Source organism: Urocitellus parryii, chromosome 2, assembly GCF_045843805.1.
Source record: "Urocitellus parryii isolate mUroPar1 chromosome 2, mUroPar1.hap1, whole genome shotgun sequence".
NCBI classification, from domain to species: Eukaryota; Metazoa; Chordata; class Mammalia; order Rodentia; family Sciuridae; genus Urocitellus; species Urocitellus parryii.
In genome coordinates this window covers 177183657-177205505 of record NC_135532.1, presented here as the reverse complement: position 1 = coordinate 177205505, position 21849 = coordinate 177183657, and the positions used below count along the sequence as shown (strand labels likewise).

The window sequence follows — 21849 nt, the reverse complement described above, 5'->3', positions numbered from 1 at the left end:
ACATAGTTCTTTACTGCAGTCTCCACACACCCCATTAAAGTTTCCACACTCCCATAAACGGTTGTCATATTGGGATCGCTGTTTTAATTATCATTCCCATCCGTGTCATCATGGCTGAGCCCATGACATTTCCTCTGACTTTAGTGAAAGTTTGAAACTTTACTGCGAATATAGTCTGTTGTAATTCAGAGATCACCTTAATATCCATTTTCACATTTAGGCTCACGAACAGCCCTGAGAAACAGGCAGAGAAGGGATTTTGACTCTCATTTTATAAATAAGAAACTCAAGCCTCAGGGAGGCAGTAACCAGCCAAACTCCCCCCGTGCTAAGCTGATAAATGAAGACTTCATGCTGCCGTATCTAAACTTCATTTCAAGACCTCTGTCCTTGCTCACATTGTTTATTTGAGAGTGTCTCCATTTGTCTTTTTAATTATTTATTAATACAACTAAACAGGCTAGAATTTCAGGCAACAAAGCTCTGAGGACATGTTTTTGGAGGCCCAGGACTTCTCCAGGTGAATGGCCACCTGAGGTGAGGCAATCTGTCCCTTGTGGGTGCCTGACCTCTTGGTTTTGCTTAGTTTGGCAGTCAACACAACTGAGTGGGAACAATTGGCAACAGAGAAACTCCTCAGCAATTGATTTTTTATTATTTTTTAAAAAAATTACACTTGAGCTCATAAAACTAAACAGCTAAGTGTATAGGAATATAAAAGATGCTTATAAAATACATTTTAAATATGAATGTTAGCTAGTCACAACTCAAGCAAAAAGGGAGTAACCCCTGTCCATTTGAATGACACAATTAAGAATAAGGTCATTTTGCAGATTCCAACTCCTGGATAATTACCTTTACTGTAAGATTAACTCTGTTATACACATGATCAAACAGGGACCAGTGCTTTTCAGAGCTGACATGTGTTGAGCACCCACTATGTACCCGGCATTATATTGATCTTTGTTAAATTTTATCAATTAATATTAGAGATAGGCATCATTACTGTTTTATAATTAGGAAACCTGAGGTTCAACAGAGTTAAGAAATTTATACAAGATTGCATTGCTTAGAAGCTGAAGCTCAGATTTGAACTGAGCTCTGTGTGGTTTCAGGTGCATGTCCTTTACAAGGTCCTATCCTGTTGATTGAGAATTAGTACAGTGATGGACCTAACCTTATATATGGGAAGGGGGAAGGTTAAATTTCTCTGGCATCAGCCATAGCCATAACTTTACTTACCTTTAGGTCTGGCTTTCTGATGGCTCTATTTATTATAAACTCCTCATCTGTAATGAGAGGGTGATCAGGGGTAAGACCAAATGTGCTGCTTAATGTCGACAGGTGGATCCACACTACCTTTTTCGAAGAGTAAGTTTGGAATTCATCCTGCGGAAACAGACATCAAAACCCCAGTGATGTTAAGAGAAGCCCTCAGGCTAAAATTCAATCTGAAAAACATCGTTTTAATATAGTTCTGTAAGTTTATGGAGTTAGTGAATATTTTTGACAAAATGATATGCCTTTGAAAGATGGTAGGCATAGAATCAGGAGGGGAGAAAGGTTTGCCATCTTTTAAAAAAGATTTATTTATTTATTTAGTTGTAGTTAAACACGATACCTTTATTTTATCTATTCATATGTGGTGCTGAGGATCGAACCCAGGACCCCGCACATGCTAGGCAGGTGCTCTACCTCTGAGTCACAACCCCACCCAGGGTTGCCATCTTATTAAGGAATCTGGAGTTGGGAGGCACATGATCAGCTAAGGGCTACTTTCCTCCATTGCCTTCCTGTCCACAGGGCTTCAGCCACATGCAGAATTTCACAGGAAGAAAAACAAGCATTCCATAGGTTTCTGTGGATCTCTGAAGGTGAGAAAACCAAATCAATTAAATCATCCCCATCTTTCTAGGCTTGTCTGAAAGTCTACCTCTTTCAGGAGGATCTCTTGATTACAATCCCACCAGGAGGAAAGAAAAAAGTCACTATGCCAACTCCAAAAGACTTTAACCATCCCTCTCTGGTGCTCCTAATTATTTTCTGCTTATATTCTCTATAGTCCTTCCAGATCACCTTGAAAGTGGAACCATGTTTTATTGTTTTTTATCTCCCCCTCAGTGTGGAGCCCAGAGACCAGCTTCATGAGAGTAAAATGAACAAATAAAAAAGACTGGCTGCCTGAATGAACGTGCCCAGAGGTAACTGTGGAGATGTTAGCACAGCCAGGATCCAAGAAGGTCCCCCCACCTTTTTTATTTTTTAAATGTTGAACATTTATTTCAGCTAATTGGCGAGGGGATAGGACAGTGTTTGCATGGCCTACATGTTGGTCACAATGACAACAAAGCTTAATCCAGCCCAGGATATACAGGTGAAAGTGTAAATCATGAAGACATGTTTAGATTTGTGTAAGTTTGTATAAAAGTGATGCTGAACAATTATATAAGCTTTAAAAAAAATAGAGCCACCTAATGCCATTTAACTGCGACTCTCACTGCTAAATGAAAGGTGCCTCTTTAAGATTTTTATACAACTTCTGATAACTAGGTAGTGCTCGGCAAAGAAAGGAAGCTGCTGTAAAGTTTGCAGCACTTCTAACTGGAAGAAAGCAATAGGGAAGCAAATAAAGTCGGCTTGAACAAGCACCCCAGAAGGAACATGCATTCTTCAAACAAGGACTTTACACCACACTGTGAAGAGAGCAATGTTTCTGTAAGAAAACTGTCATGAACAACTGGTAAATTAACATTTGTGCTTCATTTTGGGGCATCAAAAACAATCCAACTGAGTAACCAAATGATTATGACCATACATATACACACAAAACCATCTCAGAGGTCAAATGTACCTTGGCCTTAAAAATTATGCACTATTATGAAGCAATCTCTGTTGCTTGTCCCATTCATTCCAAATGCTTCGATACTACTTTTAAATGACATCATTCTAATTTAATCACCTAAAATAATCTATATTCCCTTTATTTTAAGGTATGTAGTGTCCAATAGGGTTCTTTGGTATAAATAAGTTTCAACAATTAAATATTCAGTCATTTGATATGTGATGTGTCAATTCCCTTTATTTTTATCATATATAATAATATGCTGCACTCATCTTTTGTTTCATTGAACCAGGTTTCATATTCTAATTTAATCTTCCTTTGTCAAATACAGTAATTAATATATGTATACTGCCAAATTGTTTGATAGATATTGCTTATATACAGATTGTCATTTTCATATATGCACCTAATCAGTTATGATAAATAGAAATAGACCTATAAATTTAAGAAATCTAAGAAAGGTACTTTATGCATATTTCTAATCGATATTTAAGTCCCTTATCATTCAATTGACCAAAGTTCCCCTTTTAAAAAAAATGTATGCCTGAATTAATCAGCTTAGCAAAACAGTAATACTGACAAGACATCATCTTACACTGTTAGCTAACATGGACATGAAGGCAGTGACCATCTATAGTATGTAAAATGCCATAAGAAGTCATCAACAAAGGAGGAGAGTTATGTCACTCCAATTTCTTCAAGAACACTGTGTGGGGTCTCAGTTTCCTAAAATATGGAACGCTTCATGAATTTGCATGTCATCCTTGCCCAGGGGCCATGTTAATCTTCTCTGTATCATTCCAATTTTAGTGTATATATGCTGCTGAAGCCAGCACAAGAAGGTCCCTTCTTGTAGGACCCTAATTGAAACCATTTCCCTTTGCAGTTCACAAAGGGACTCATCACAGACTAAAGCTAGAAGGAAAAGCACCAGATTAACAGATACCACAATGGTCCCTTGGATACTAATGTGATAACGACAGTAGTTATTATCTGAATGGGTAAAGGCTAAACATAAAACCCACTGGATGTCTGATAAACCTCAGGAGCTAAGCAAGATAACAAAGGAAATCAAGCCCAGGAAATCAATGCCTGGGAATGTAGATCACAGCTGGGAATTATTTCGGTGACATACTCAGGTTTTCCTTGAAGACTATTTGATCTGAGTATTAAAAGTAGGGAGGAGATAGCAAAATGGTTGTCCTAAATCTCCTCTATTCATCTTCCTCAAGAGTGGTCCTCCTCTGCACCTTTGCCCCTGCTCTTTCTTAGCTTGGAATACATTCCTTCTTTCCCTTCCTGAGTGCTGACATGGCCACCCCCTGGATAGCCTTTGGGGTTCAGCCCAAAGACCTCCCTAATCCCCCTCAGCCATCCCTCCTCTACACCACTGGTATAACTTGAGATTCTTAGCAGTCTACCTTTTGTCCACTTTGTCACTTGTCTTGGGCTGTAGGTAGGGACTGTGTCTGACACTTGTCTGTGCTCGAGTCGGGTCTAGCACAGATTCTAAGAGGCAGAGAGAAAGATGGCAATCAGGCCCGGAGGTAGAGATGGACAGAGAGATGGATTGGCGGGAGCAAAGCAAAGGAACAGGGGAGGGAAGAGGAGAGGAGGGAAAACTAACTAGAAATTTGAAAGTTAATGTATTAATTTATAAAAAACTAATGAAATGGGTTATGACCCTGTGTGAGAGGAAAGATGACTAAATCAAACCAAATAAAATTTACATACATTTATTTTCAGAGCCTAAGAGTGACTGCAGAGAGCTAACTTTGCAATAACGAGCCACTAAACTGGTAGACACTTTTAGGTATGGTAGAGTAGGCAGCCAACTCTCTAGAATGTGCTTTGACATAGTTTGTATTACATAGCTCCGCCTTTGACCCTATCAAAGGGGCTTTGCTATGAGAAGAACTTCAAGTTTCTAATGACAGCAGTAATAAATATATTTATCACTCACTACATTACAGGCACAGATTTCATTTAATGCCCAAAAGCCCTATGAGATAATTACCTCAATTATCCTTCCACTTTATAGGTGAGTAAATTAAGATGCTTGGCAAGTATTAGAGCAGGAATTTAACCATCGGCCACACCCTTGCAGACCTCCTTCATAGTCACCCCCTTCCTCCATTCTAAATTTTGCTTAAAAAAATTTGAGTTGTCACTTTATATATTCAACCTGAACTGAGACTTCCAAAGAATAAAGTCTCAACTAAAAAACTTGATAAGAAAGCACATAATTTGTTGGTAAATGAGAATATAAATTATAATAGATCCATAAAGACTAAAGACCTGTAGTTACCAAGTGAGGACAAATGAGAAGACAGCTACTCTTGATCCTCTTATGTGAATTAAAATACTATCAATGACTACATTTCATATGATTACTTAGCAGTTTCTGTAAACTTTTTGTATCTGCTATCTTATTTTAGACTCACAGTTCCCCAAAGCCCATATCTCTATTTTGCAGATGAGAAATCATGAGCAGAGCTAAGAATTATTGGATGACCGTGAGCAGGGATAAGAATTATTTGATCCAGTCTGATATTGGTAGTTGGGTAAAACTGGGACCTGATTCCAGGTCTTCCCACTCCAAATCTTGACTCCTTCCTCTTTATTTCAACAGGTTGTTCCATGGTGTTTGTGACTTGTGTGTGGGAAATCACCTTGAATTCTATACTACATAACAAAACACATTCATTTTCTTATAATTTCTGCTCTCTTGGAAGCACAGAATCTGATTCACAAAGTCAAGCTGTCACCCTCTGCAACAACCAGCAGCCTTCCATACTGTATGCCTAAAAAGGGAAAAGCAAAGTAGACAATTGAAACTCCCAAGTTCCCCAAGTCCAATGTTTATCCAGTGCACCAAATGCAAACCTTAGTCTTGATACTTGTAAGTATCAAACACTGAAATTCTTCTATATGTCTATATTTATCATAACTTGTGATATCATTAAACCAAATGTGATCAGTTATATTTGTGTTTAAGTTCATTTCCTGTTGTTCCCTTTACCTCTTGCCCAATAACTCTGTATAACAGAAAGTAGAATTCTACAGGCAAAGTAATAGTTATGACAGTTAAGCAATCATTTTTCTTAGAGTAGGGTAGTGACACTAACTTCTCTCTTGTTAACTATTCTTTTGAGGACTCTTGTCAAATAGCCCAACTTATTTTTAGGATAAAAAGAAAAGCAAAGGAATGGAAATAAAGTGTTCCAATATGAAATGGTCAACTGGGGCAACATCTCCAACTTCTCTCAGTTTTTGGTTTGATGTTATATATTATGGAAAGCCCAGATCTCAGCTTATCACTGCCTTGCAGCTCTCTGAACCTAATCTCCTTTACCCAGGAGAGTAGTGATAATAATGTCACATTTCATGAATGTTTGAAGTATTAAATGAAGAAATATATAATATCTTTTTAATTAAATAATTGGCTTATAATGTAAATAATTTCAATTGTTTGCCTAGCAAATCTGGACTCACTCAAGTCTCGCTGAGCAGAACGTACCTCCCCTTTATCAAAATAATTGACCAGATTAATTCTTCAACTCTAAAAGAATATGTCTCAAAATAATTGAAGAGTGCATTTCCAAAGTTGAATGTACACAGAGGACCTTTGCTTGACCTGGGAAGACAAATAGAGGAACAAACTGGGCATTGTTTATTTTCTGTGATCTTGAACTTTCTGAACCTGGAAATGCCAGACAAAATTTTACTTTTGAATGTACTAGATTATCTTGCTTATCTTATCTCAGCCTTTTTTCTAAAAGCAGTTCAACCTTTGGAATTTAAAAGCAGTATAATGGTCATTTTAAATTCAGGCCAGTCCTGCAACTTCTCTTGTATGTTTAGTAGCACACACTCTTACAAGCAAAAGTTGTATTGAGTTTGCCATAAATAAAAGAAGTAGCCTAATGCAAAATTCCAAAAGGCGCTAGAAAATGAATACTTTCTCTTAGAGATGGGCACCTTGCAAAGCTAGATTGATGAACTCTCTGCTAAGGTGAAGTACTTAGCATATTAGAGATAAAGTAATGGTAACCTAAATTTCTCACTGCAGTACCTTAACACTGCACTACCTTAACAGACCTATAACTTTTGTGAAACATCATTCTTTCTATGCGAATCAATTTTTTCTCTTTTTCTTTCCCCTTTTTGGACAGATTCATTTGATGTTCTTTACACCCTGACCTAATCTATCCAATGTTGCTTAGCTGAAAAACATTGACATTGGCTAGAATGTGAGATTTAGCTAAAAGGTATATGGAGAATTCTCTAAACATTGGAGACATTGCACACAGTGTTATTTTTATCTGAGTATTGTTAGGACATATTAATCAAAAATAAATAAATAAAAGGAGTGCTGCAAATTAGTGAAGTCATATGACATAAAAAGGTTGTATCTATGTTCTTTTCCTTAAAAAAGAAAAAGACAACTAAGAACAACTCAGCATATGTATTTTGAGAGATTGTAGTTTGGTGCTTGTTTGCTTTATAGTTGTTTTCTGAGTGGAGAGGGGGATAGTGGATTAGTTGGTTCATTATCTGGAACATCTGGAGATGCAAAACATCTGGAGATGAAGGGTATAGTAAAAAGTTAATCGATGCCCATGGAGTGAATGCATGCATACCAGGCAGTTCTCATCTCATCACTTCACACATATCAGCGCATTTCCTCCAAAGAGGTAGACCCTATTGACAGCCCCATTTAATGGAAGAGTAAATTGAGGCAGAGGGGTAGGTAATTGCCTATTATAGTCTGGGTTATCACCCGCAAATTCATATGTTGAAGTCTTAACCTCATATCTATTTGGATATAAGTTCTTTAATGAGGTAATTAAAGCTAAATGAAGCCATGAGGTAGTACATTAATCCAGTAAAATTGATATCCACATATAATGAAGATGAGATTCCAGGAGTGTAAGAGTTCAGAGGAAAGGCCATGTGAGGTCACAGAGAGAAGGTCGTCATCTGCAAAAAAGGAAGACCATCCTCACCAGAAACTAACCCTGTCGACACCTGGATCTTGGACTTCCAGCTTCCAGAACTATGAAAACATAAAATTCAGCTATGGGAGCACCAGCAAACAAATACATTGCCCGTGGTTGGGCATGAGCAGAGCTAGGAATCATATCTAGGCACCTGGATTCCAGCCTCTATGCTGAAGGCACTTCTCAGTATTGCCTTTGTGGCATCTGGACATTACACAGAGACTCACAAGATCTTTAGTTCAACTCTCCATCAATGCTCAGCGATTTTGCTCCTGTTTCTTATAGCTCTGGCACCACAAGCATTTCATTTAACTCTTCTGTGTCTCCAGTAGTAACCTAGAGGGAAAATAGCCTCTATAGGAGAGGATCAAATGAGACATGTATGTAAATACTTTTCAAACTATTAAATCACAATATCAATGGCCCTGTGTTATGAAGAATAATAGCATCAGAACTACTTATCTTAACATAGAGTCATTTGTCCATGACCAGTTCTGAGAACCTCAGGATTTCTGGTTCCATGTTTAATAAAAAGCCAGGGAGAAGTGGGGGTGGAGGGGATGGGCTTCAGGAGAGGGAGTGTGCACCTAAAAGATACATAATACCATGTTCTCTTTCTTTCTCCATTATGGCATTTCACTTTAGTATCTTTGAAATAAAGCAGTAATAGAAACTGTAAGACTATTACAGATTCCATTGAATTCAATTTATTTAATTGAATGAAATAAATATTGAGCACCTGCCATGGCTCAGTGCTAACTCCAAGAGAGGATAAAAAGTAAGCCACTCATCTTTCTTCAAAAAGCCTATAATCTGATATGAGTAAAAAAACCATGAAAAGGAATGTGGTATAGTGCCAAATCAGCCCTGGGACTCGGAGGGTGGGAAAACTCAGGTTCAAGCTCTTTGCCCACATGATTTCCTCTTCTGAACCACTCTTCATATGCCTTTCCCATCAGCTTTTAAATCTCATCTGTTTGGAACCCAGGAAGATCTTTCCAGATTTTATTGACTTGGTTAAATCCCTGTTACCTAATCCTACCCTAACCATGAACCTTTCCTAAGTAACACTTTGAAGAGTTGGATAATTTTTTTTTAATGTGGTGGACTGATTAATTCCATGACCCTTTGTTTATAATAATAAACAAAGACATACACCTGTCAGGAACCAGCACTGTGACTGGCATCAGCCTGCACTCATCGGGTTTATGAAGGAAAGACAAACAGGGAGGGAACTCCTGGCTCTGACATTTACTAGGAGGTAAAATTACTTGTTCTCTCTGTATTCTCATCTGTAAAATGGACACAATCTTGACATTTTACAGGGTTGTTATGAAAACTAAATAAAATGATCAGTGACAGGCTATATTATAAACTGCAAAGTGAACAGCATTTTATTACAAGGCTGACTGCCAAAAGCACAGAAATGAAAACAGAGAATTAAAAGAGAATGCAGGAGAGATGAGGAACTACCTCCACGACTGGGCCAGAGAATGAATCAACAAAGACATGATAGAGAAGGTCATAAACATCTAAGAAATGACCTTCGAAAACTTGGAATGGAACCACAATTTGATCCAGCTATCTCACTCCTCAGTCTATACCCAAAGGATTTAAAACCACGACACTAAAGTGATACAGCCACCTTAGTGTTTATAGCAGCTCAATTCACAATAGCTAAACTGTGGAAACAGCCTAGATGCCCTTCAGTAGATGAATTAAAAAAAAAAAAAAACTCTGTGAGAATCCTTGGAAAACTGGGAATAGAACCACCATTTGACCCAGCTATCCCATTTCTCGGTCTATACCCAAGACTTAAAAACAGCATACTACAGGGACACAGCCACATCAATGTTTATAACAGCACAACTCACAATAGCTAGACTATGGAACCAACCTAGATGCCCTTCAATAGATGAATGGATAAAGAAAATGTGATATATATAATGGTATTTTTCAGGATTAAAAGAGAATCAATTCATGGCATTTGCAGGTAAATGGATGAAGCTGGAGAATATAATGAAAAGTGAAATTAGTCAATCCCAAAAACCAACTGCTGAATTATTTCTCTGATTTAAGCATGCTGAGCCATAATATGCTGTGTGTGTGTGTGTGTGTGTGTGTGGAGGGGAGGATTAAATGAACTCTAGATAGGGCAGAGGGGAAAAGGGAAGGGAGGGGGCATAGGGTTAGGAAAATTAGTGGAATGTGATGATCATCATTACCCTAAGTACATGTAAGAAGACATGAAAGATGTGACTCTAATTTGTGTACAACCAGAGATATGAAAAATTGTGCTCTATATGTGTGAGATGAATTGTAATATATTCTGTCATCATATAAAACAAATTAAAATTTTTAAAAATTTTAAAAAACAAACTGTGTATATATACACAACGGAATATTACTCAGCCTTAAAGAATTAAATTATGGCATTTACAGGTAAATGGACAGAGTTAGAGAATATCATGCTAAGTAAAGTAAGCCAGTTCCAAAAAACCAAAGACCAAATATTTTATCTGATAAGTGGATGCTGATCCATAATGGGGAGGGGCAAGGGGAAAATGGAGAAACTTTGGATTGAGCAGAAGGGAGAGAGGGGAGTCAAGGGGGTATGTGTTGAGGGGTTAAGATGGTAGAATGAGATGGACATTATTACCCCTATTTATGGGTATGACTGCACAAATGGTGTGACTCTATATCATATACAACCAGAGAAATAAAAAGTTTTGCTCCATTTGTGTAAAAAATTAAATAAATGAATAAATGCATGTCTAAGGAATGAGAAGGTTTTAATAAGTGGAGATAAATACCTGTGTTCTGCATCTGTTCTACAGAGAACGTGTGTGGGTGAGAGAGAGGAAGAGGGTTGACTCCTTAAAAGAGTGTCACCCAGCAAGGACAAGGATTTCCATCTGTTTTGTTCACAGTTATATTCCCAGCAATTTCAATAATGTCTGGTGCCTGCCTGATGCTTGGTGAATACTTATTAATGAATGAATAAGTTTGGTGAAAAGACCGAGGGTAGAAAATGGTTTATGGCTAAAAGCATGGACTCTCTGCTGCCTCCATAGAAAAATGGTGCTGGTGTGGAAGATGGGCTGTGAGCGACTACCCTGCTGAGGGGGTACTGAGGAGAGGCAATAGTCCCCCCCCCGACCCCACCTCCGCCCCACCCCCACCCCCAACAAGAACACGGCTGACTGACAAGTCTCCTGGTGGACTGTCAGACTTCAGGATGCCATTTGCATAGCTGATTTGCAGAGTTCCTAAGTTTTTAATGAAAAGCCGCCAGGCCTGACGTCTTTAATTGGAACTGAAGGAAAAATGCTGCTCTCAGAATGAAGTGCCTTGAGTCAGGCCTCAAAAGGAATCATCACAGAGTTCTCCTTTGCACATCGTGGGTCTTTGACAATATGTGATATGCAAAGAGGGTGAAGGGAAAAACGTGTGTGTGATTGCAAAAAAAGATGGAAACTGCAGAAATCATCAGGAGCATTTAATTCAAACTACCGATGAATGTAAATTAGGCTATTTGCATAGAAATGTGGCATCACTACAAATATTGGTTAAAATTCAGAAATACATGAATAATGAATAAATTCTACCTTAAAGTTTATAAAATAAAAAATGTAATTACTCTTGGAAAACGAAAAAAATCTTGCACTTTATGGTGCTTAATAAGAAAGGGAAAACCAAAAATAAACTGAATATTGAAAGTTTTCAGTAAGTACATCATGCTTTTTTTTTAATGTTAAGAAATGACTACCTAATCAGTGTCTGTGATAATGATCTGCAATCTTACCAGTGTGAGATTGATGATAAATACCAAGTACTGATTTTCTAATAACATGAAGAATAGATAAACAGCACATTTTCAGGTAGGAGTCACCCAGTCCTCTCTAGTAGGACGTTGTAACAGTCCAGCTATTCTAATATAACTCAAATAAAAAATTTTAAAGTGTCATTTTAATGCAAATAACCTAGAAGCAGACTTTTAATCTATTGGTACTCGAAGCTTATTTTTGTCTAAGTCTTGGATAGTAAGAATGTTGGAAATAATTGAGTTCTTGTCTAATTACATAAAGACTAATTTAGAACCTCATTTATTTGAAGGGTCTCTGGCATAAAAAATCCATTTAAAATTACATACAAGCGCAGGTAATTAAAAATTAAAGTTGAAATCAAATGGAAAAGGCAAGATTGAAGTGGGTTGAAGACTATTCTGAGTCGCTCGAGGGGCATTGAAAGGCAAGAGGGAATACATAGACTTGAAAAAGAGGCAAAGAAAGGTGTAGGATAGTGGGATGTAGCTTCTAAAGGCTCTGTGGTTTTGCTTTATTTTGATTTTTGGAGTATTTCTAATATATGTTCATTTGCAAAAGGGACCACATTCAATCAGGAGAGATCACCTGGCTGGGATAGAAGAGGGCTGGGGATCCCAGTCACAAGACACCTTACCCATGTCTGCGGTCCTGGAAGGGCATGCCAGGCCTGCTGGCAACAAAGGAGGACACATCAGAGCCAGTCGGGCCTTTAGGCATGGACACGCCTCAAGCACAGCAAGCTCTTCTTCACAGAAAGCTTTTGGAACCGCTTGAGCTATTAATAACAATACATGCATGCGCACGCGCACACATTCAAAATAGTCTTTGATAATCCATTTCACAGTTTGCAAATGGCTTTTATATACATAATCTCACTTCATCCTCACACCAGCCCAGTGAAGAATAAGTACGTTACTAGCCCCATTTTTAAAACTTTTTTGACATTTTTTTAATTTCCTAAGCTACACACGTACATAGTTTTTCACAGTTTTATTGGTGCACCATAGTTGTACAGAATGATGGGATTCGTTGTTTCATATTCATATATGCTAGCTCCATTTTTTAAGTGGAGTAGCCAAGAGCCTGAAGAATTAGGAACAAACCTAAAGCACTAGGACTAGAAGTCAAAATATTTGACTCCAAATTCCAGAAGGCACTATCTGCCTGTGTGCTGGCACTTTTCAAATTTTTTCAACCTTGGTGGATTCTTCTTTCTGCATCTTCATTTTCCTTTTAACTGTTTCCCTCTCCATTTTTTCATTGTCCTCCCTTCCCTTCCCATTTTCTTGTCCATTTCCTGTCCATGCCTTGATACCTCCAGCAGCCTCAGAGAGCTCTGCTCGGCCAACCAGTAGTTCTCAGAGCTGAGGAGTCTCTGATTCAGAGGTTTTGCTTCTGGTACAGCAAAAGCAGTGCCCTCCTGAGAACTAGTTGAGAGCTCATGGAAGTACCCGCAGGGTAGAGGTAAATTCATTCCATGCTACAAAGTAAGATAGGTCCTTAGATTCACATGGGGAAGTAGCTCTATGAAAGGATCCCAAAACTTTGGTCTTTCATCAACATCATGTCCCCATTCTGTATTACTCAGCCAGAAAGAAGAATGAAATTATGGCATTCACTGGTAAATGGATGGAACTGGAGACTATCATACTAAATGAAATAAGCCAATCCCCCAAAAACAAGGGCCAAATGTTCTCTCTGATATGTGGATGCCGACTCACAATAGGCATGGGTGGGGGAGTAGGCAGCGCGTGGAGGTTTACCATTTGGAGAGTGGAGGGGAGTGGGGGGAAGGAAGGGGGATTGGGAGTAGGAAAGACAATAGAATGAATCAGCCATAACTTTCATATGTTCATATATGAATACACAACCAGTGTAACTCCACATCATGTGCAAGAATGGGAAGCTATGTTCCATGTATATAGGTCAAAAATGTATTCTACTGTCATGTACAACTAAAAACAACAAATTTAAAAATTAAAGAAAAAACATTAAGACCCCATTCTGGGCCCCAGGAAACAAACCTCTCTCTACTCTGCCCAAGCAAGAAATTCAGACTGTGTCTAGGAGGGCCACTTATGACACTTTGCTAAATCTGGATTATTTTCCTGCAAACTTTATAGATATCTAATGGCTGAGCCATGAATCAAATGTCCAAGTCTCTATTCCTCTCCCAAGGACCAAGACAACTCCTAAACAGGAGCTATGATGATTTGCAGCAGTTTTCTCCGTGTGAGGCTTTTCAGAGCATTAGCAGTACCTGAGAGCCCACTGAACATGCAAACTCCCAGCCCCGTCCAAATCTAGTGGACTAGAAACTTCAGGGAGTGAGCCCCAGCTATTTGTGTTAATGGGCCTCCTAGAATATCCTGATGCCAGCTGAGACTTGGGAACCATTGGCCTAAGTATAACCCAGTGGGAACAGCCCTAGACTAGGAGGCTAGCCCTAGACTAACTGTACACATGGTATTTAGTCTTAGGCTCCTCACTCACATATGAGCTCAGGTAAATTGTGTCACCTCCCCAGGCCCCACTTTCCCATCCATCCAATGAAGAAGTCTTGTATATGAGTGCCAGGCACTTTCCTTACAAGCACATTCTATGAGCCTTCAAAAAGTATGCTTTGACGCTTCTGTGGGCTACCGCTCCCTCTCAGCATCATCAACATGAGTTGTCATCCGTACTCCACAATAATATCCTGCTCTCTTGAAGTCTTGAAGCTTATTCTTCAAGAACCTCTGGTTAAATTATAGTTCAACCTGCAAGTCAGTCCCTTAGCTGTCACCTGAATCAGGGTTACATGTCAGCTAAGCTGAGACCTAGAACAGGTAGCTCTTAAAAGGAACAGGATCCAGAATGAGGGGCGGGGCTGGTCCCAGCACAGCAAGTCAGCAGACATCCTTCATCCGATTCCCAGCGTCATGGAAAGTTAGCCCAAGCTTGGTTAGATTTCAGATTACAACATTTTCTTTTTTGGCCAATTATAAAGCTTGCTGCTGTCCTTCCTTCTTACAGCATTAAATAAAATGTTCATCTAGAAAGATTGCTATATATAAAAAGAAGTTACACTCCCAACAGAAGTTGATTTATCAGGGATTTGATTGTCATTCTGTGTCATTTAGGTTGGTGCCTTGTTAGAATCAGTGAGTCAGTCAGAGGGGAGTGCTCCATGAGACTGTCCTTTCACTCCTTCTGTAGGAATATCCAGGTCAGCCCCTCAGCCACCTCGTGTTAGTGGGATCACTACCACGTGCAGGAACAGGGAAAGCAGCAATTAACAAGTTAGGAAGTCACTTCCCTGTGGAGCCCACAGAGTGATGCTTTTTACCTCCTCCCCAACTCCTCTCTCCCTTCCTCTAAAGTCACTCCACAGAGGGAACAGGCATGGGTACATCAGGCTGGGAATAAGAGTCAGTGTGGGTTTTGTAACCTGTAACCTGACTTAACCACTTCACACCCCTAATATCTTTAGCTCTTAATATGATTGTTCTCTAACATTCACAAATGTCACCATTTTTAAAAGAACATCACAATATAGGTCTTCTTAAACAAATCCCATCGTGTACAAATTATTGAATTCCCGGTAGATGCCAAGCCATGAACAGACCTAATCATACCGAGAGGGTTCATCTGCCACCTGCCTCATGCTCATCTCCACAGCCCTCCTGCAGCATGACATCTAGGAACAGGGGTCAACAGTTAATTACAAAACCAGGCAGACACTTACTGTTGTCCTCAGTAGCACAATGTCTGCTTCTTGCAAGGAACATGGGACACAGCTTGCCCAGACATGCCAAGCCGGTCTCCAATAAAACACCAAGGGGAGGATTCCAAATGAGACGATGGATCCAGCCAGGCAGAGGACTTTCCTGCAGCTTTGAGTCCGATAGCCAAATATTTCCTGAAATGGAATCAAAATGACTCTCAATATTGGTTGAGCACAATAAATGAACAAATACTGATTTTAGCAATGAACTGGGGGCAGAGAGGGAGTGTTGACGGGGGGGGGGGGGGGGGGGAAGACAAGGAGAGGGAGAGATACAGAGGAGCAGGATTCCTGACAAAGAAATTTCAGACATGATCCCAGACCTCCAAGGAAGAACCATCTAAATGCAAAAATCAGTTTCTATAATTTGGGCCCTCAGCTCCCCTGGGCCAAGCACTATACCACTATGCCAGGCATTCAGATATATGGGTTGTTGAAGTCTCCCATATATCCCTATGGTCCCTGAAATATTACCCTCATTTCACAAACTATGGGTCTGAGCTCAGAATGGCTAAATGGGACAAAGTGTCCAAGGCCTCACAGCCAGTTCCGCTGCTAAGATTCAAACCCAATTTTGTCAGCAGGCGAGCCTTGAGTTTGATTCATAGCTACAGCAGACAGGTCCACAAGCCTTGTGGCAGGAAAGTTAGCCATGACAGTGAACCAAGGATCCCCTTGGCTAGAATCAGTAAACCTCACAGGCCGGGGAAACGGGAATCAGGCTGTGAGGTCTGGAACCAGGATTCAGTGAAAGAATCTGATCACAAGAGAGTTAACAGCCAACTTGCTTTTGGGAGTTTGGTCACATATGTCCCCATGTTCCTCCCATGTTAAGTAACAAAAGTAATTTGACATCAGAAGGGATAATACATAGAGATTCTGTAGTTCACATCAACTTGTGTTATTGAGCACCTATTATGAGACATGAGAGGATGTTATTAGATCCTAGACAATACAAATTTGAACAAGATAAGAGATTCACCTCTAATACATGTCTAATCTAGACAAAATTCTTTCCAAGAAAAGTCTGGAGCAGAATAGAAAACTACCCTTTGAAGTTTATGGCCTTAGTCTCACAACTACTTTTCACAAAATCATAGGTATTCTTTTTACTGGTTATAAAACTGAGAAGGAGTAGAATATTCTGGTTAAAAGCACATTCTCTGGACCAAGACACTTTGGGTTCGGAGACTAGCGCTGCCTCTTATTGGTTATGTGAACTTCACTAAGTTATTTAATCTCTTTCCTCCTCAGTTTTTTATCAATAAAATGTGGGTAGTGATAATATCTAGGGAACCAGAGAGCTGAAATAAAATTTGCAACCTCCGCTTCCTGTCTCACCTGATCAAGAATACATTATCTGGAAAGGTTCTGTGATCCGAGCTGAAAGCTATTTTCAAGTGTAATTATTAGATTCCCTCCTACTGTTGGCAGCACAGACAGGCACTGAATGACATCCTTAGGTATTCTCCACATTTGGCCTGACTCTTATAAAATGTTTGCATTAACTCAGAAATAAAAGCTTTGACTTATTTGCAGAGTAGACTGTCTACCTTAACATGAATGCTCCTCTGGCCCAAGCTCCAGTTTTTGCTTTCCTGGTACCAAAACTGGAAAGTCTCCCCACATCACATCCCTGGCAATGATCTTTTTGTCCCATATGGAGTAAGTTACCATCATAGTTTCCCTCCCTGTCCTGAATCCTTCCACCATCATCTCCAGTGTGCTGTTCCATTGTATACTTTGTCCTTGATAAACTTGTAGCCCCAGCCTCATCATTTTATCACCTTTAAAATACACACACACACACACACACACACACACACAAACTCACACATATGTATATATGAAAACTTTTATACTGCCAGTTAGTTGAGCCCCCATGTCATCTACCTGAGCTACCCTGTTCTGTAGCACAAACCTCTCAGTTAACATGCATTTATTTATGGGCTGCGCAACAAGAGTCCTCAATACTTTTCAAAATATCTTCATGCCCATTATTAAGATAATACAGGCAGGAATCACTGTCTTCATTCTCCAGTTTAAAAAACTCAAGTTCCAAGTTACTATCTATAATAACAGTTATTATTAGTAACTAATTATTACTGATAGAGATGCTAGCAACTAAGATTTATTGGGCACTTAAAAGTCCTTCACTAAGTACTTTACACATCATCCTCTGTTTAAGAAAGAGGAAATAAGTTTCCCAAGAGACAAAGCACCTAAGTAACTCCAAACTGGGCCTCCACTGTAGACCTCTGAAGCACATGGAAGACAATGTGGGCTGGCTATTTCTACTCTCAAGCTCTTCTACATTCTATCTTTAATTTCAGCTTAATTTAACTGATGTTTATTGGATCTGCCAAATAGCAGGCATGTGCGTGACCCAGAGATAAATGAGACAATGTCTCTAGCCTCAAGGAGCTCATTAGTTTAGAGGGGAGGGAAGACACAAATAGAAAGATTAAACACAGAGCAATAAAAGGGTTTTTACAGAAAGGTGACCATATAAATTGTCCTAGGAATGAGGTGCTACTAATAACACTGGAATGATGGGAGTAGACAAAGATGTCCCTGGCAAGCCCAGCAAATCGGCCCCTCTAATACCACAATGCTACTCTAGAAGCTTCCCTACTGTCAGCCTGCTGGACACTATCACTCCATTTAGTGTCTCTGTAATCCATAATACTAAAATTACTAAATTTTCTGTAGAAACGATGAAAAAAAATGTGGACAAGGCATGGACAATTATTGCTTCTTGAAGTGAGTTGAGTTGTACCGACCCAAAGTGAATTGCATTCCAGGAATTATTAACAGATATTGGGTTTAAAATTACAAAAATTGACATGGTGCTATTACCATCTCATAGAAATGTACTTCCTATATTCATGGAGTGCCTTCCATGTCCCTGAACATGCTTGAGGGAACTCTCCCTGCCACCCTGCATTCCACCTACTCTCACCTCCCACAAAAAAAGGGGGATATCAGTGAGCCAAAAAAAAAAAGAACATTAAGAAATTTTCAAAAGAATATTACACAAATAATTAAACTCAAGGCAGGCTGTGTGCATTATAGAACAGCACAGTGTGCCTGTCCTCATCATTTGCTTACCCACACATTCTTCTCCTTCCTCAGTCCCTAGACATTCAGGTCTTTTGCATCTATAAGTGCTTAAACTTTGGCTTCCAGCTATCCAGGCCTTCTCCTCACAGGAAGCCAAACTTTGGTCCCAAAGCAATGGTTGAAACTTCTTCAGCGAGTAGGTCAACAGAGAGGCCAAACCTATAGACTCTCTCTTTATAAAAATATGCACACCTCTCCATCGATTTTCAGGGGTGTCCCCAGTTCTCCAATAAGGCCCTGCTCTGGAGGGCTCATGAGGTTGAATCTAGTTAATCTTTCAGAATTTACCCTCAGCACTTTAATTTAGGGTTTGACATGAGGTAAGCACTTGGTGATACAGAAGTGTAGACATAAGAACATGGAAATGAAACAGGACACAGGTCAGTGGCTGTCTCCAAAGAAGTCTTTCCACTGTGATGTGATGTCATCACATGGGGACTACCAAATGCTGAGAGTGGTTTTCAGCCTTCTAGTCCCAGAAACTGCTGAAAGAATCATTGTCCACAGGAAAGACGCAGATTTCAGAGACCAGGGCACACAGAGGGAGGAACAGATGAAATCATCACACCAACCAGATCAACGTGGGGGTTGTATTATGATCACATTCCCTCCCCAACAGCACCATCCACAGTCATGGCTGTCCTGACAGTGGAGCTACATGTCAGCACAGTGCTTAAAATGGGCTCTGGAATCTTCTCTGACCATCTCACATCCTGATTGATAGGCGCCCTCTTTAAACACATTGATTTGTTCAATCAAATTACAGTCAAATTTTGTTGGCCTGGGAGCCATTTAGTCTCTTGAAGACATTTTACATTTCTCTACAGGCTTTGTTTAATATTTGAAGGTTTTAAAAGATTCCATTTTTAAAAGTTGACCTCCCTGAATATAATTTCTTTTCCCTTATTTCGAAATGTTAGGTGTGAAAAGAATACTTTGCTGTAATTTCCATGCATTACAACACAAACCTGTCAAATGAATGCGATTTACCTTGCTGCTTACCTCCACTCCGATACCTATTAAAATTTCTGCTTCAGTAGTTTCTTGTTTGCCACTCTTTAGTACAAAGGAGAATTTCCCAAGCTTCTAAGTTAATGTGACTTTGAGATTCTCATACTGAACAACCTAATCCACAAATCTGGAGGCACACAAAGAATAACCTGCAGATAGGTTTCTCATTGACCTGCTAAGTATTTCTTAAATTTTTAAATTGGTCCCCTAGCTATTTTCACACAAAAACAGCCATTTCTGTTTTTTTCTTCCAAACAAATCAGAAATTGTGGCCATATTTCCCCCATGTTCTTGTACTGTAAGAATCAGGCAGAGAAGACAAAAAGACACCTTCCAAATAACCCAGGAAGGAGTTTGAACTCCACCCAGTGAGAGGATGCTGTCACAATCCATATCCACACAAGGGATTGAACGCCATGCTTCATGCACGTGGACCACAGCAGCACCCAGGGGCGTGGATGACTCTGTGAACGGCAGGTGGACACGGTGCCAAGTATTGCAATAACATCACGACCACTTCATAAAGTTAAAAGCAAATTCAATTTAAAGTATTTTTTAAAGATACAGTTAGATAAAATAAACCATACAGAAAGGGTATGGATATGAAGAAGACACAACAGAAGACAATGGCCACCTCTACTAGGGCCAGGCAAGGGTGTGACAGGTCGGACAATTACATGCAGGTTATTTTCAGGGTCCCAGTTTTCATCTGGGTGGTGGGTTCGTCACATTATTCTGAAGAACTAATGGAATAACTAAGCTAATGCCACATAACCTGGACAGATAACCAGAGTGCGTCACAGACCCAAGATTATGGATTATCTAATTGGGAATATCTGAAGTCATGGAAGAAAAGAAAAAAATAACCAGCTGGGGTGAGGAAGAGGTGCCTGTGGTAAGGAGCAGGTGCTCTCCTGATTCTTGTTGTCCTTCCCACACTTTATCCTCCCCCTGCCACTAAGGTCAGCAGTGGTCCAGTGCAGTCTGACAATTCACTTTGCACATCTCTCATCTCATCCATTCAGCCCAATCATTAGAGTTACAACCTCTCCCTGGAGGGTATCGGTTCCCCTCCAGAGGTGAGCTTGTCTCCCAGGGGACACTTGGCAATATCTGGAACATTTTGGGGGGAAGTGTCACTCTCAATGAGGTAAAAATTGCTTCTGGCATCTGTTGGGTACAGGCCAAGAATGCCACTACACATTCCACAAAGCAGGGGAAGGGCCCCCTCCCAATCCTCATAAGAAAAACTCATCTGGCCCCAAAGAATGCCCAGGTTGAAAATCCTTGCTTCAAACATTTTGGTTTTCCCCACCTAACCTAAGCAGACCTCTAAGTCCTGCGGCCTACCGTAGCCTCCTCAGTGCCAGAGAACTCGGGACGTTTTGATTTTGAAATCTGCAAAGAAAAAGGACTCATGCTTAACACCCACTGCTATGGTTTGGGTGTTGTTTGACACCATCAAGTGCTCATGTATAGGGAGCACAGCCCCCAGGAGGCAGTGGTGGGAGTGGTGGGATCTTTGAGAGGAGAGGCTAGTGGAAGGTGCTTAGGGCTTTGAATGGGGCACACCCACAGAATAGAAGACTGGTCTTCTGGAGTGAGTTCTGGAGTTTGTTTATAAACACCTGAGTCTGACCCTGGAGTTGTTCTCTGGCTTCCTGTATCTAGATGTTCATGAGCCCTTTCTCCTTGCACACTCCTGCCATCTGCCATGGGGCCCTCACCAGGGTCTGTGCCATGCTATTTGGACTTTGAGCCTCCAAAACTGTGAGTTAAATAAACCTCTTTTTCTTCATAAATAGCCTGCCTCTGAGGTAAATGGATGGCGGTGGAGAAGATAATGCTAAGTGAAGTCAGCCAATCCAGAAAAAACAAATGCCGAATGTTTTCTCTGATATAAAGGGGGATGACTCATTGTGGGGTAGGAAGGGAGAGCATGGGAGGTTTAGATTAATTCTAGATAGGGAAGAGCGGTGGGAGGGAAAGGGAGGGGGCAGGGGATTAGCAAGGATGGTGGAATGTGATGGTCATCATTATACAAAATACTTGAATGAAGATTTGAATTTGGTGCCAACATACCTTTTATATACAGAGATATGAAAAATTGTGGTATGTATGTGTATTAAGAATCGTAACGCAAAAGAAAAAAGGAGTACACGTATAATGGCATAAACTGGCGTGAACATACTTTATATACATAGATACGAAAAATTGTGCTCTGTATGTGTAATAATGATTGTAATGCATTCCACTGTTTTCGTGTATTTAATAAAT

The 21849-nt window shown here is 39.9% G+C and overlaps 1 protein-coding gene and 1 non-coding gene across 2 annotated transcripts in view; both read right to left on the bottom strand.

Annotated features, from left to right (window-relative positions):
* Atp13a4 (ATPase 13A4) overlaps nucleotides 1-20991 on the bottom strand; it is a 95954-nt gene extending 74963 nt beyond the window's left edge. Inside the window, exons 1-3 of the mRNA XM_077795541.1 lie at nucleotides 20923-20991; nucleotides 15400-15573; nucleotides 1243-1389 (exon numbers count right to left, since the gene is read on the bottom strand). Of these exons, the coding sequence (XP_077651667.1) occupies nucleotides 1243-1389; nucleotides 15400-15573; nucleotides 20923-20991 (390 nt within the window). The remainder of the gene's footprint in view (nucleotides 1-1242; nucleotides 1390-15399; nucleotides 15574-20922) is intronic.
* On the bottom strand, nucleotides 3570-3678 carry LOC113190802 (U6 spliceosomal RNA). Its single transcript, XR_003301828.1, has one exon. It is a non-coding gene; the product is annotated as a U6 spliceosomal RNA (small nuclear RNA).
* Nucleotides 20992-21849: the final 858 nt, after the last annotated feature.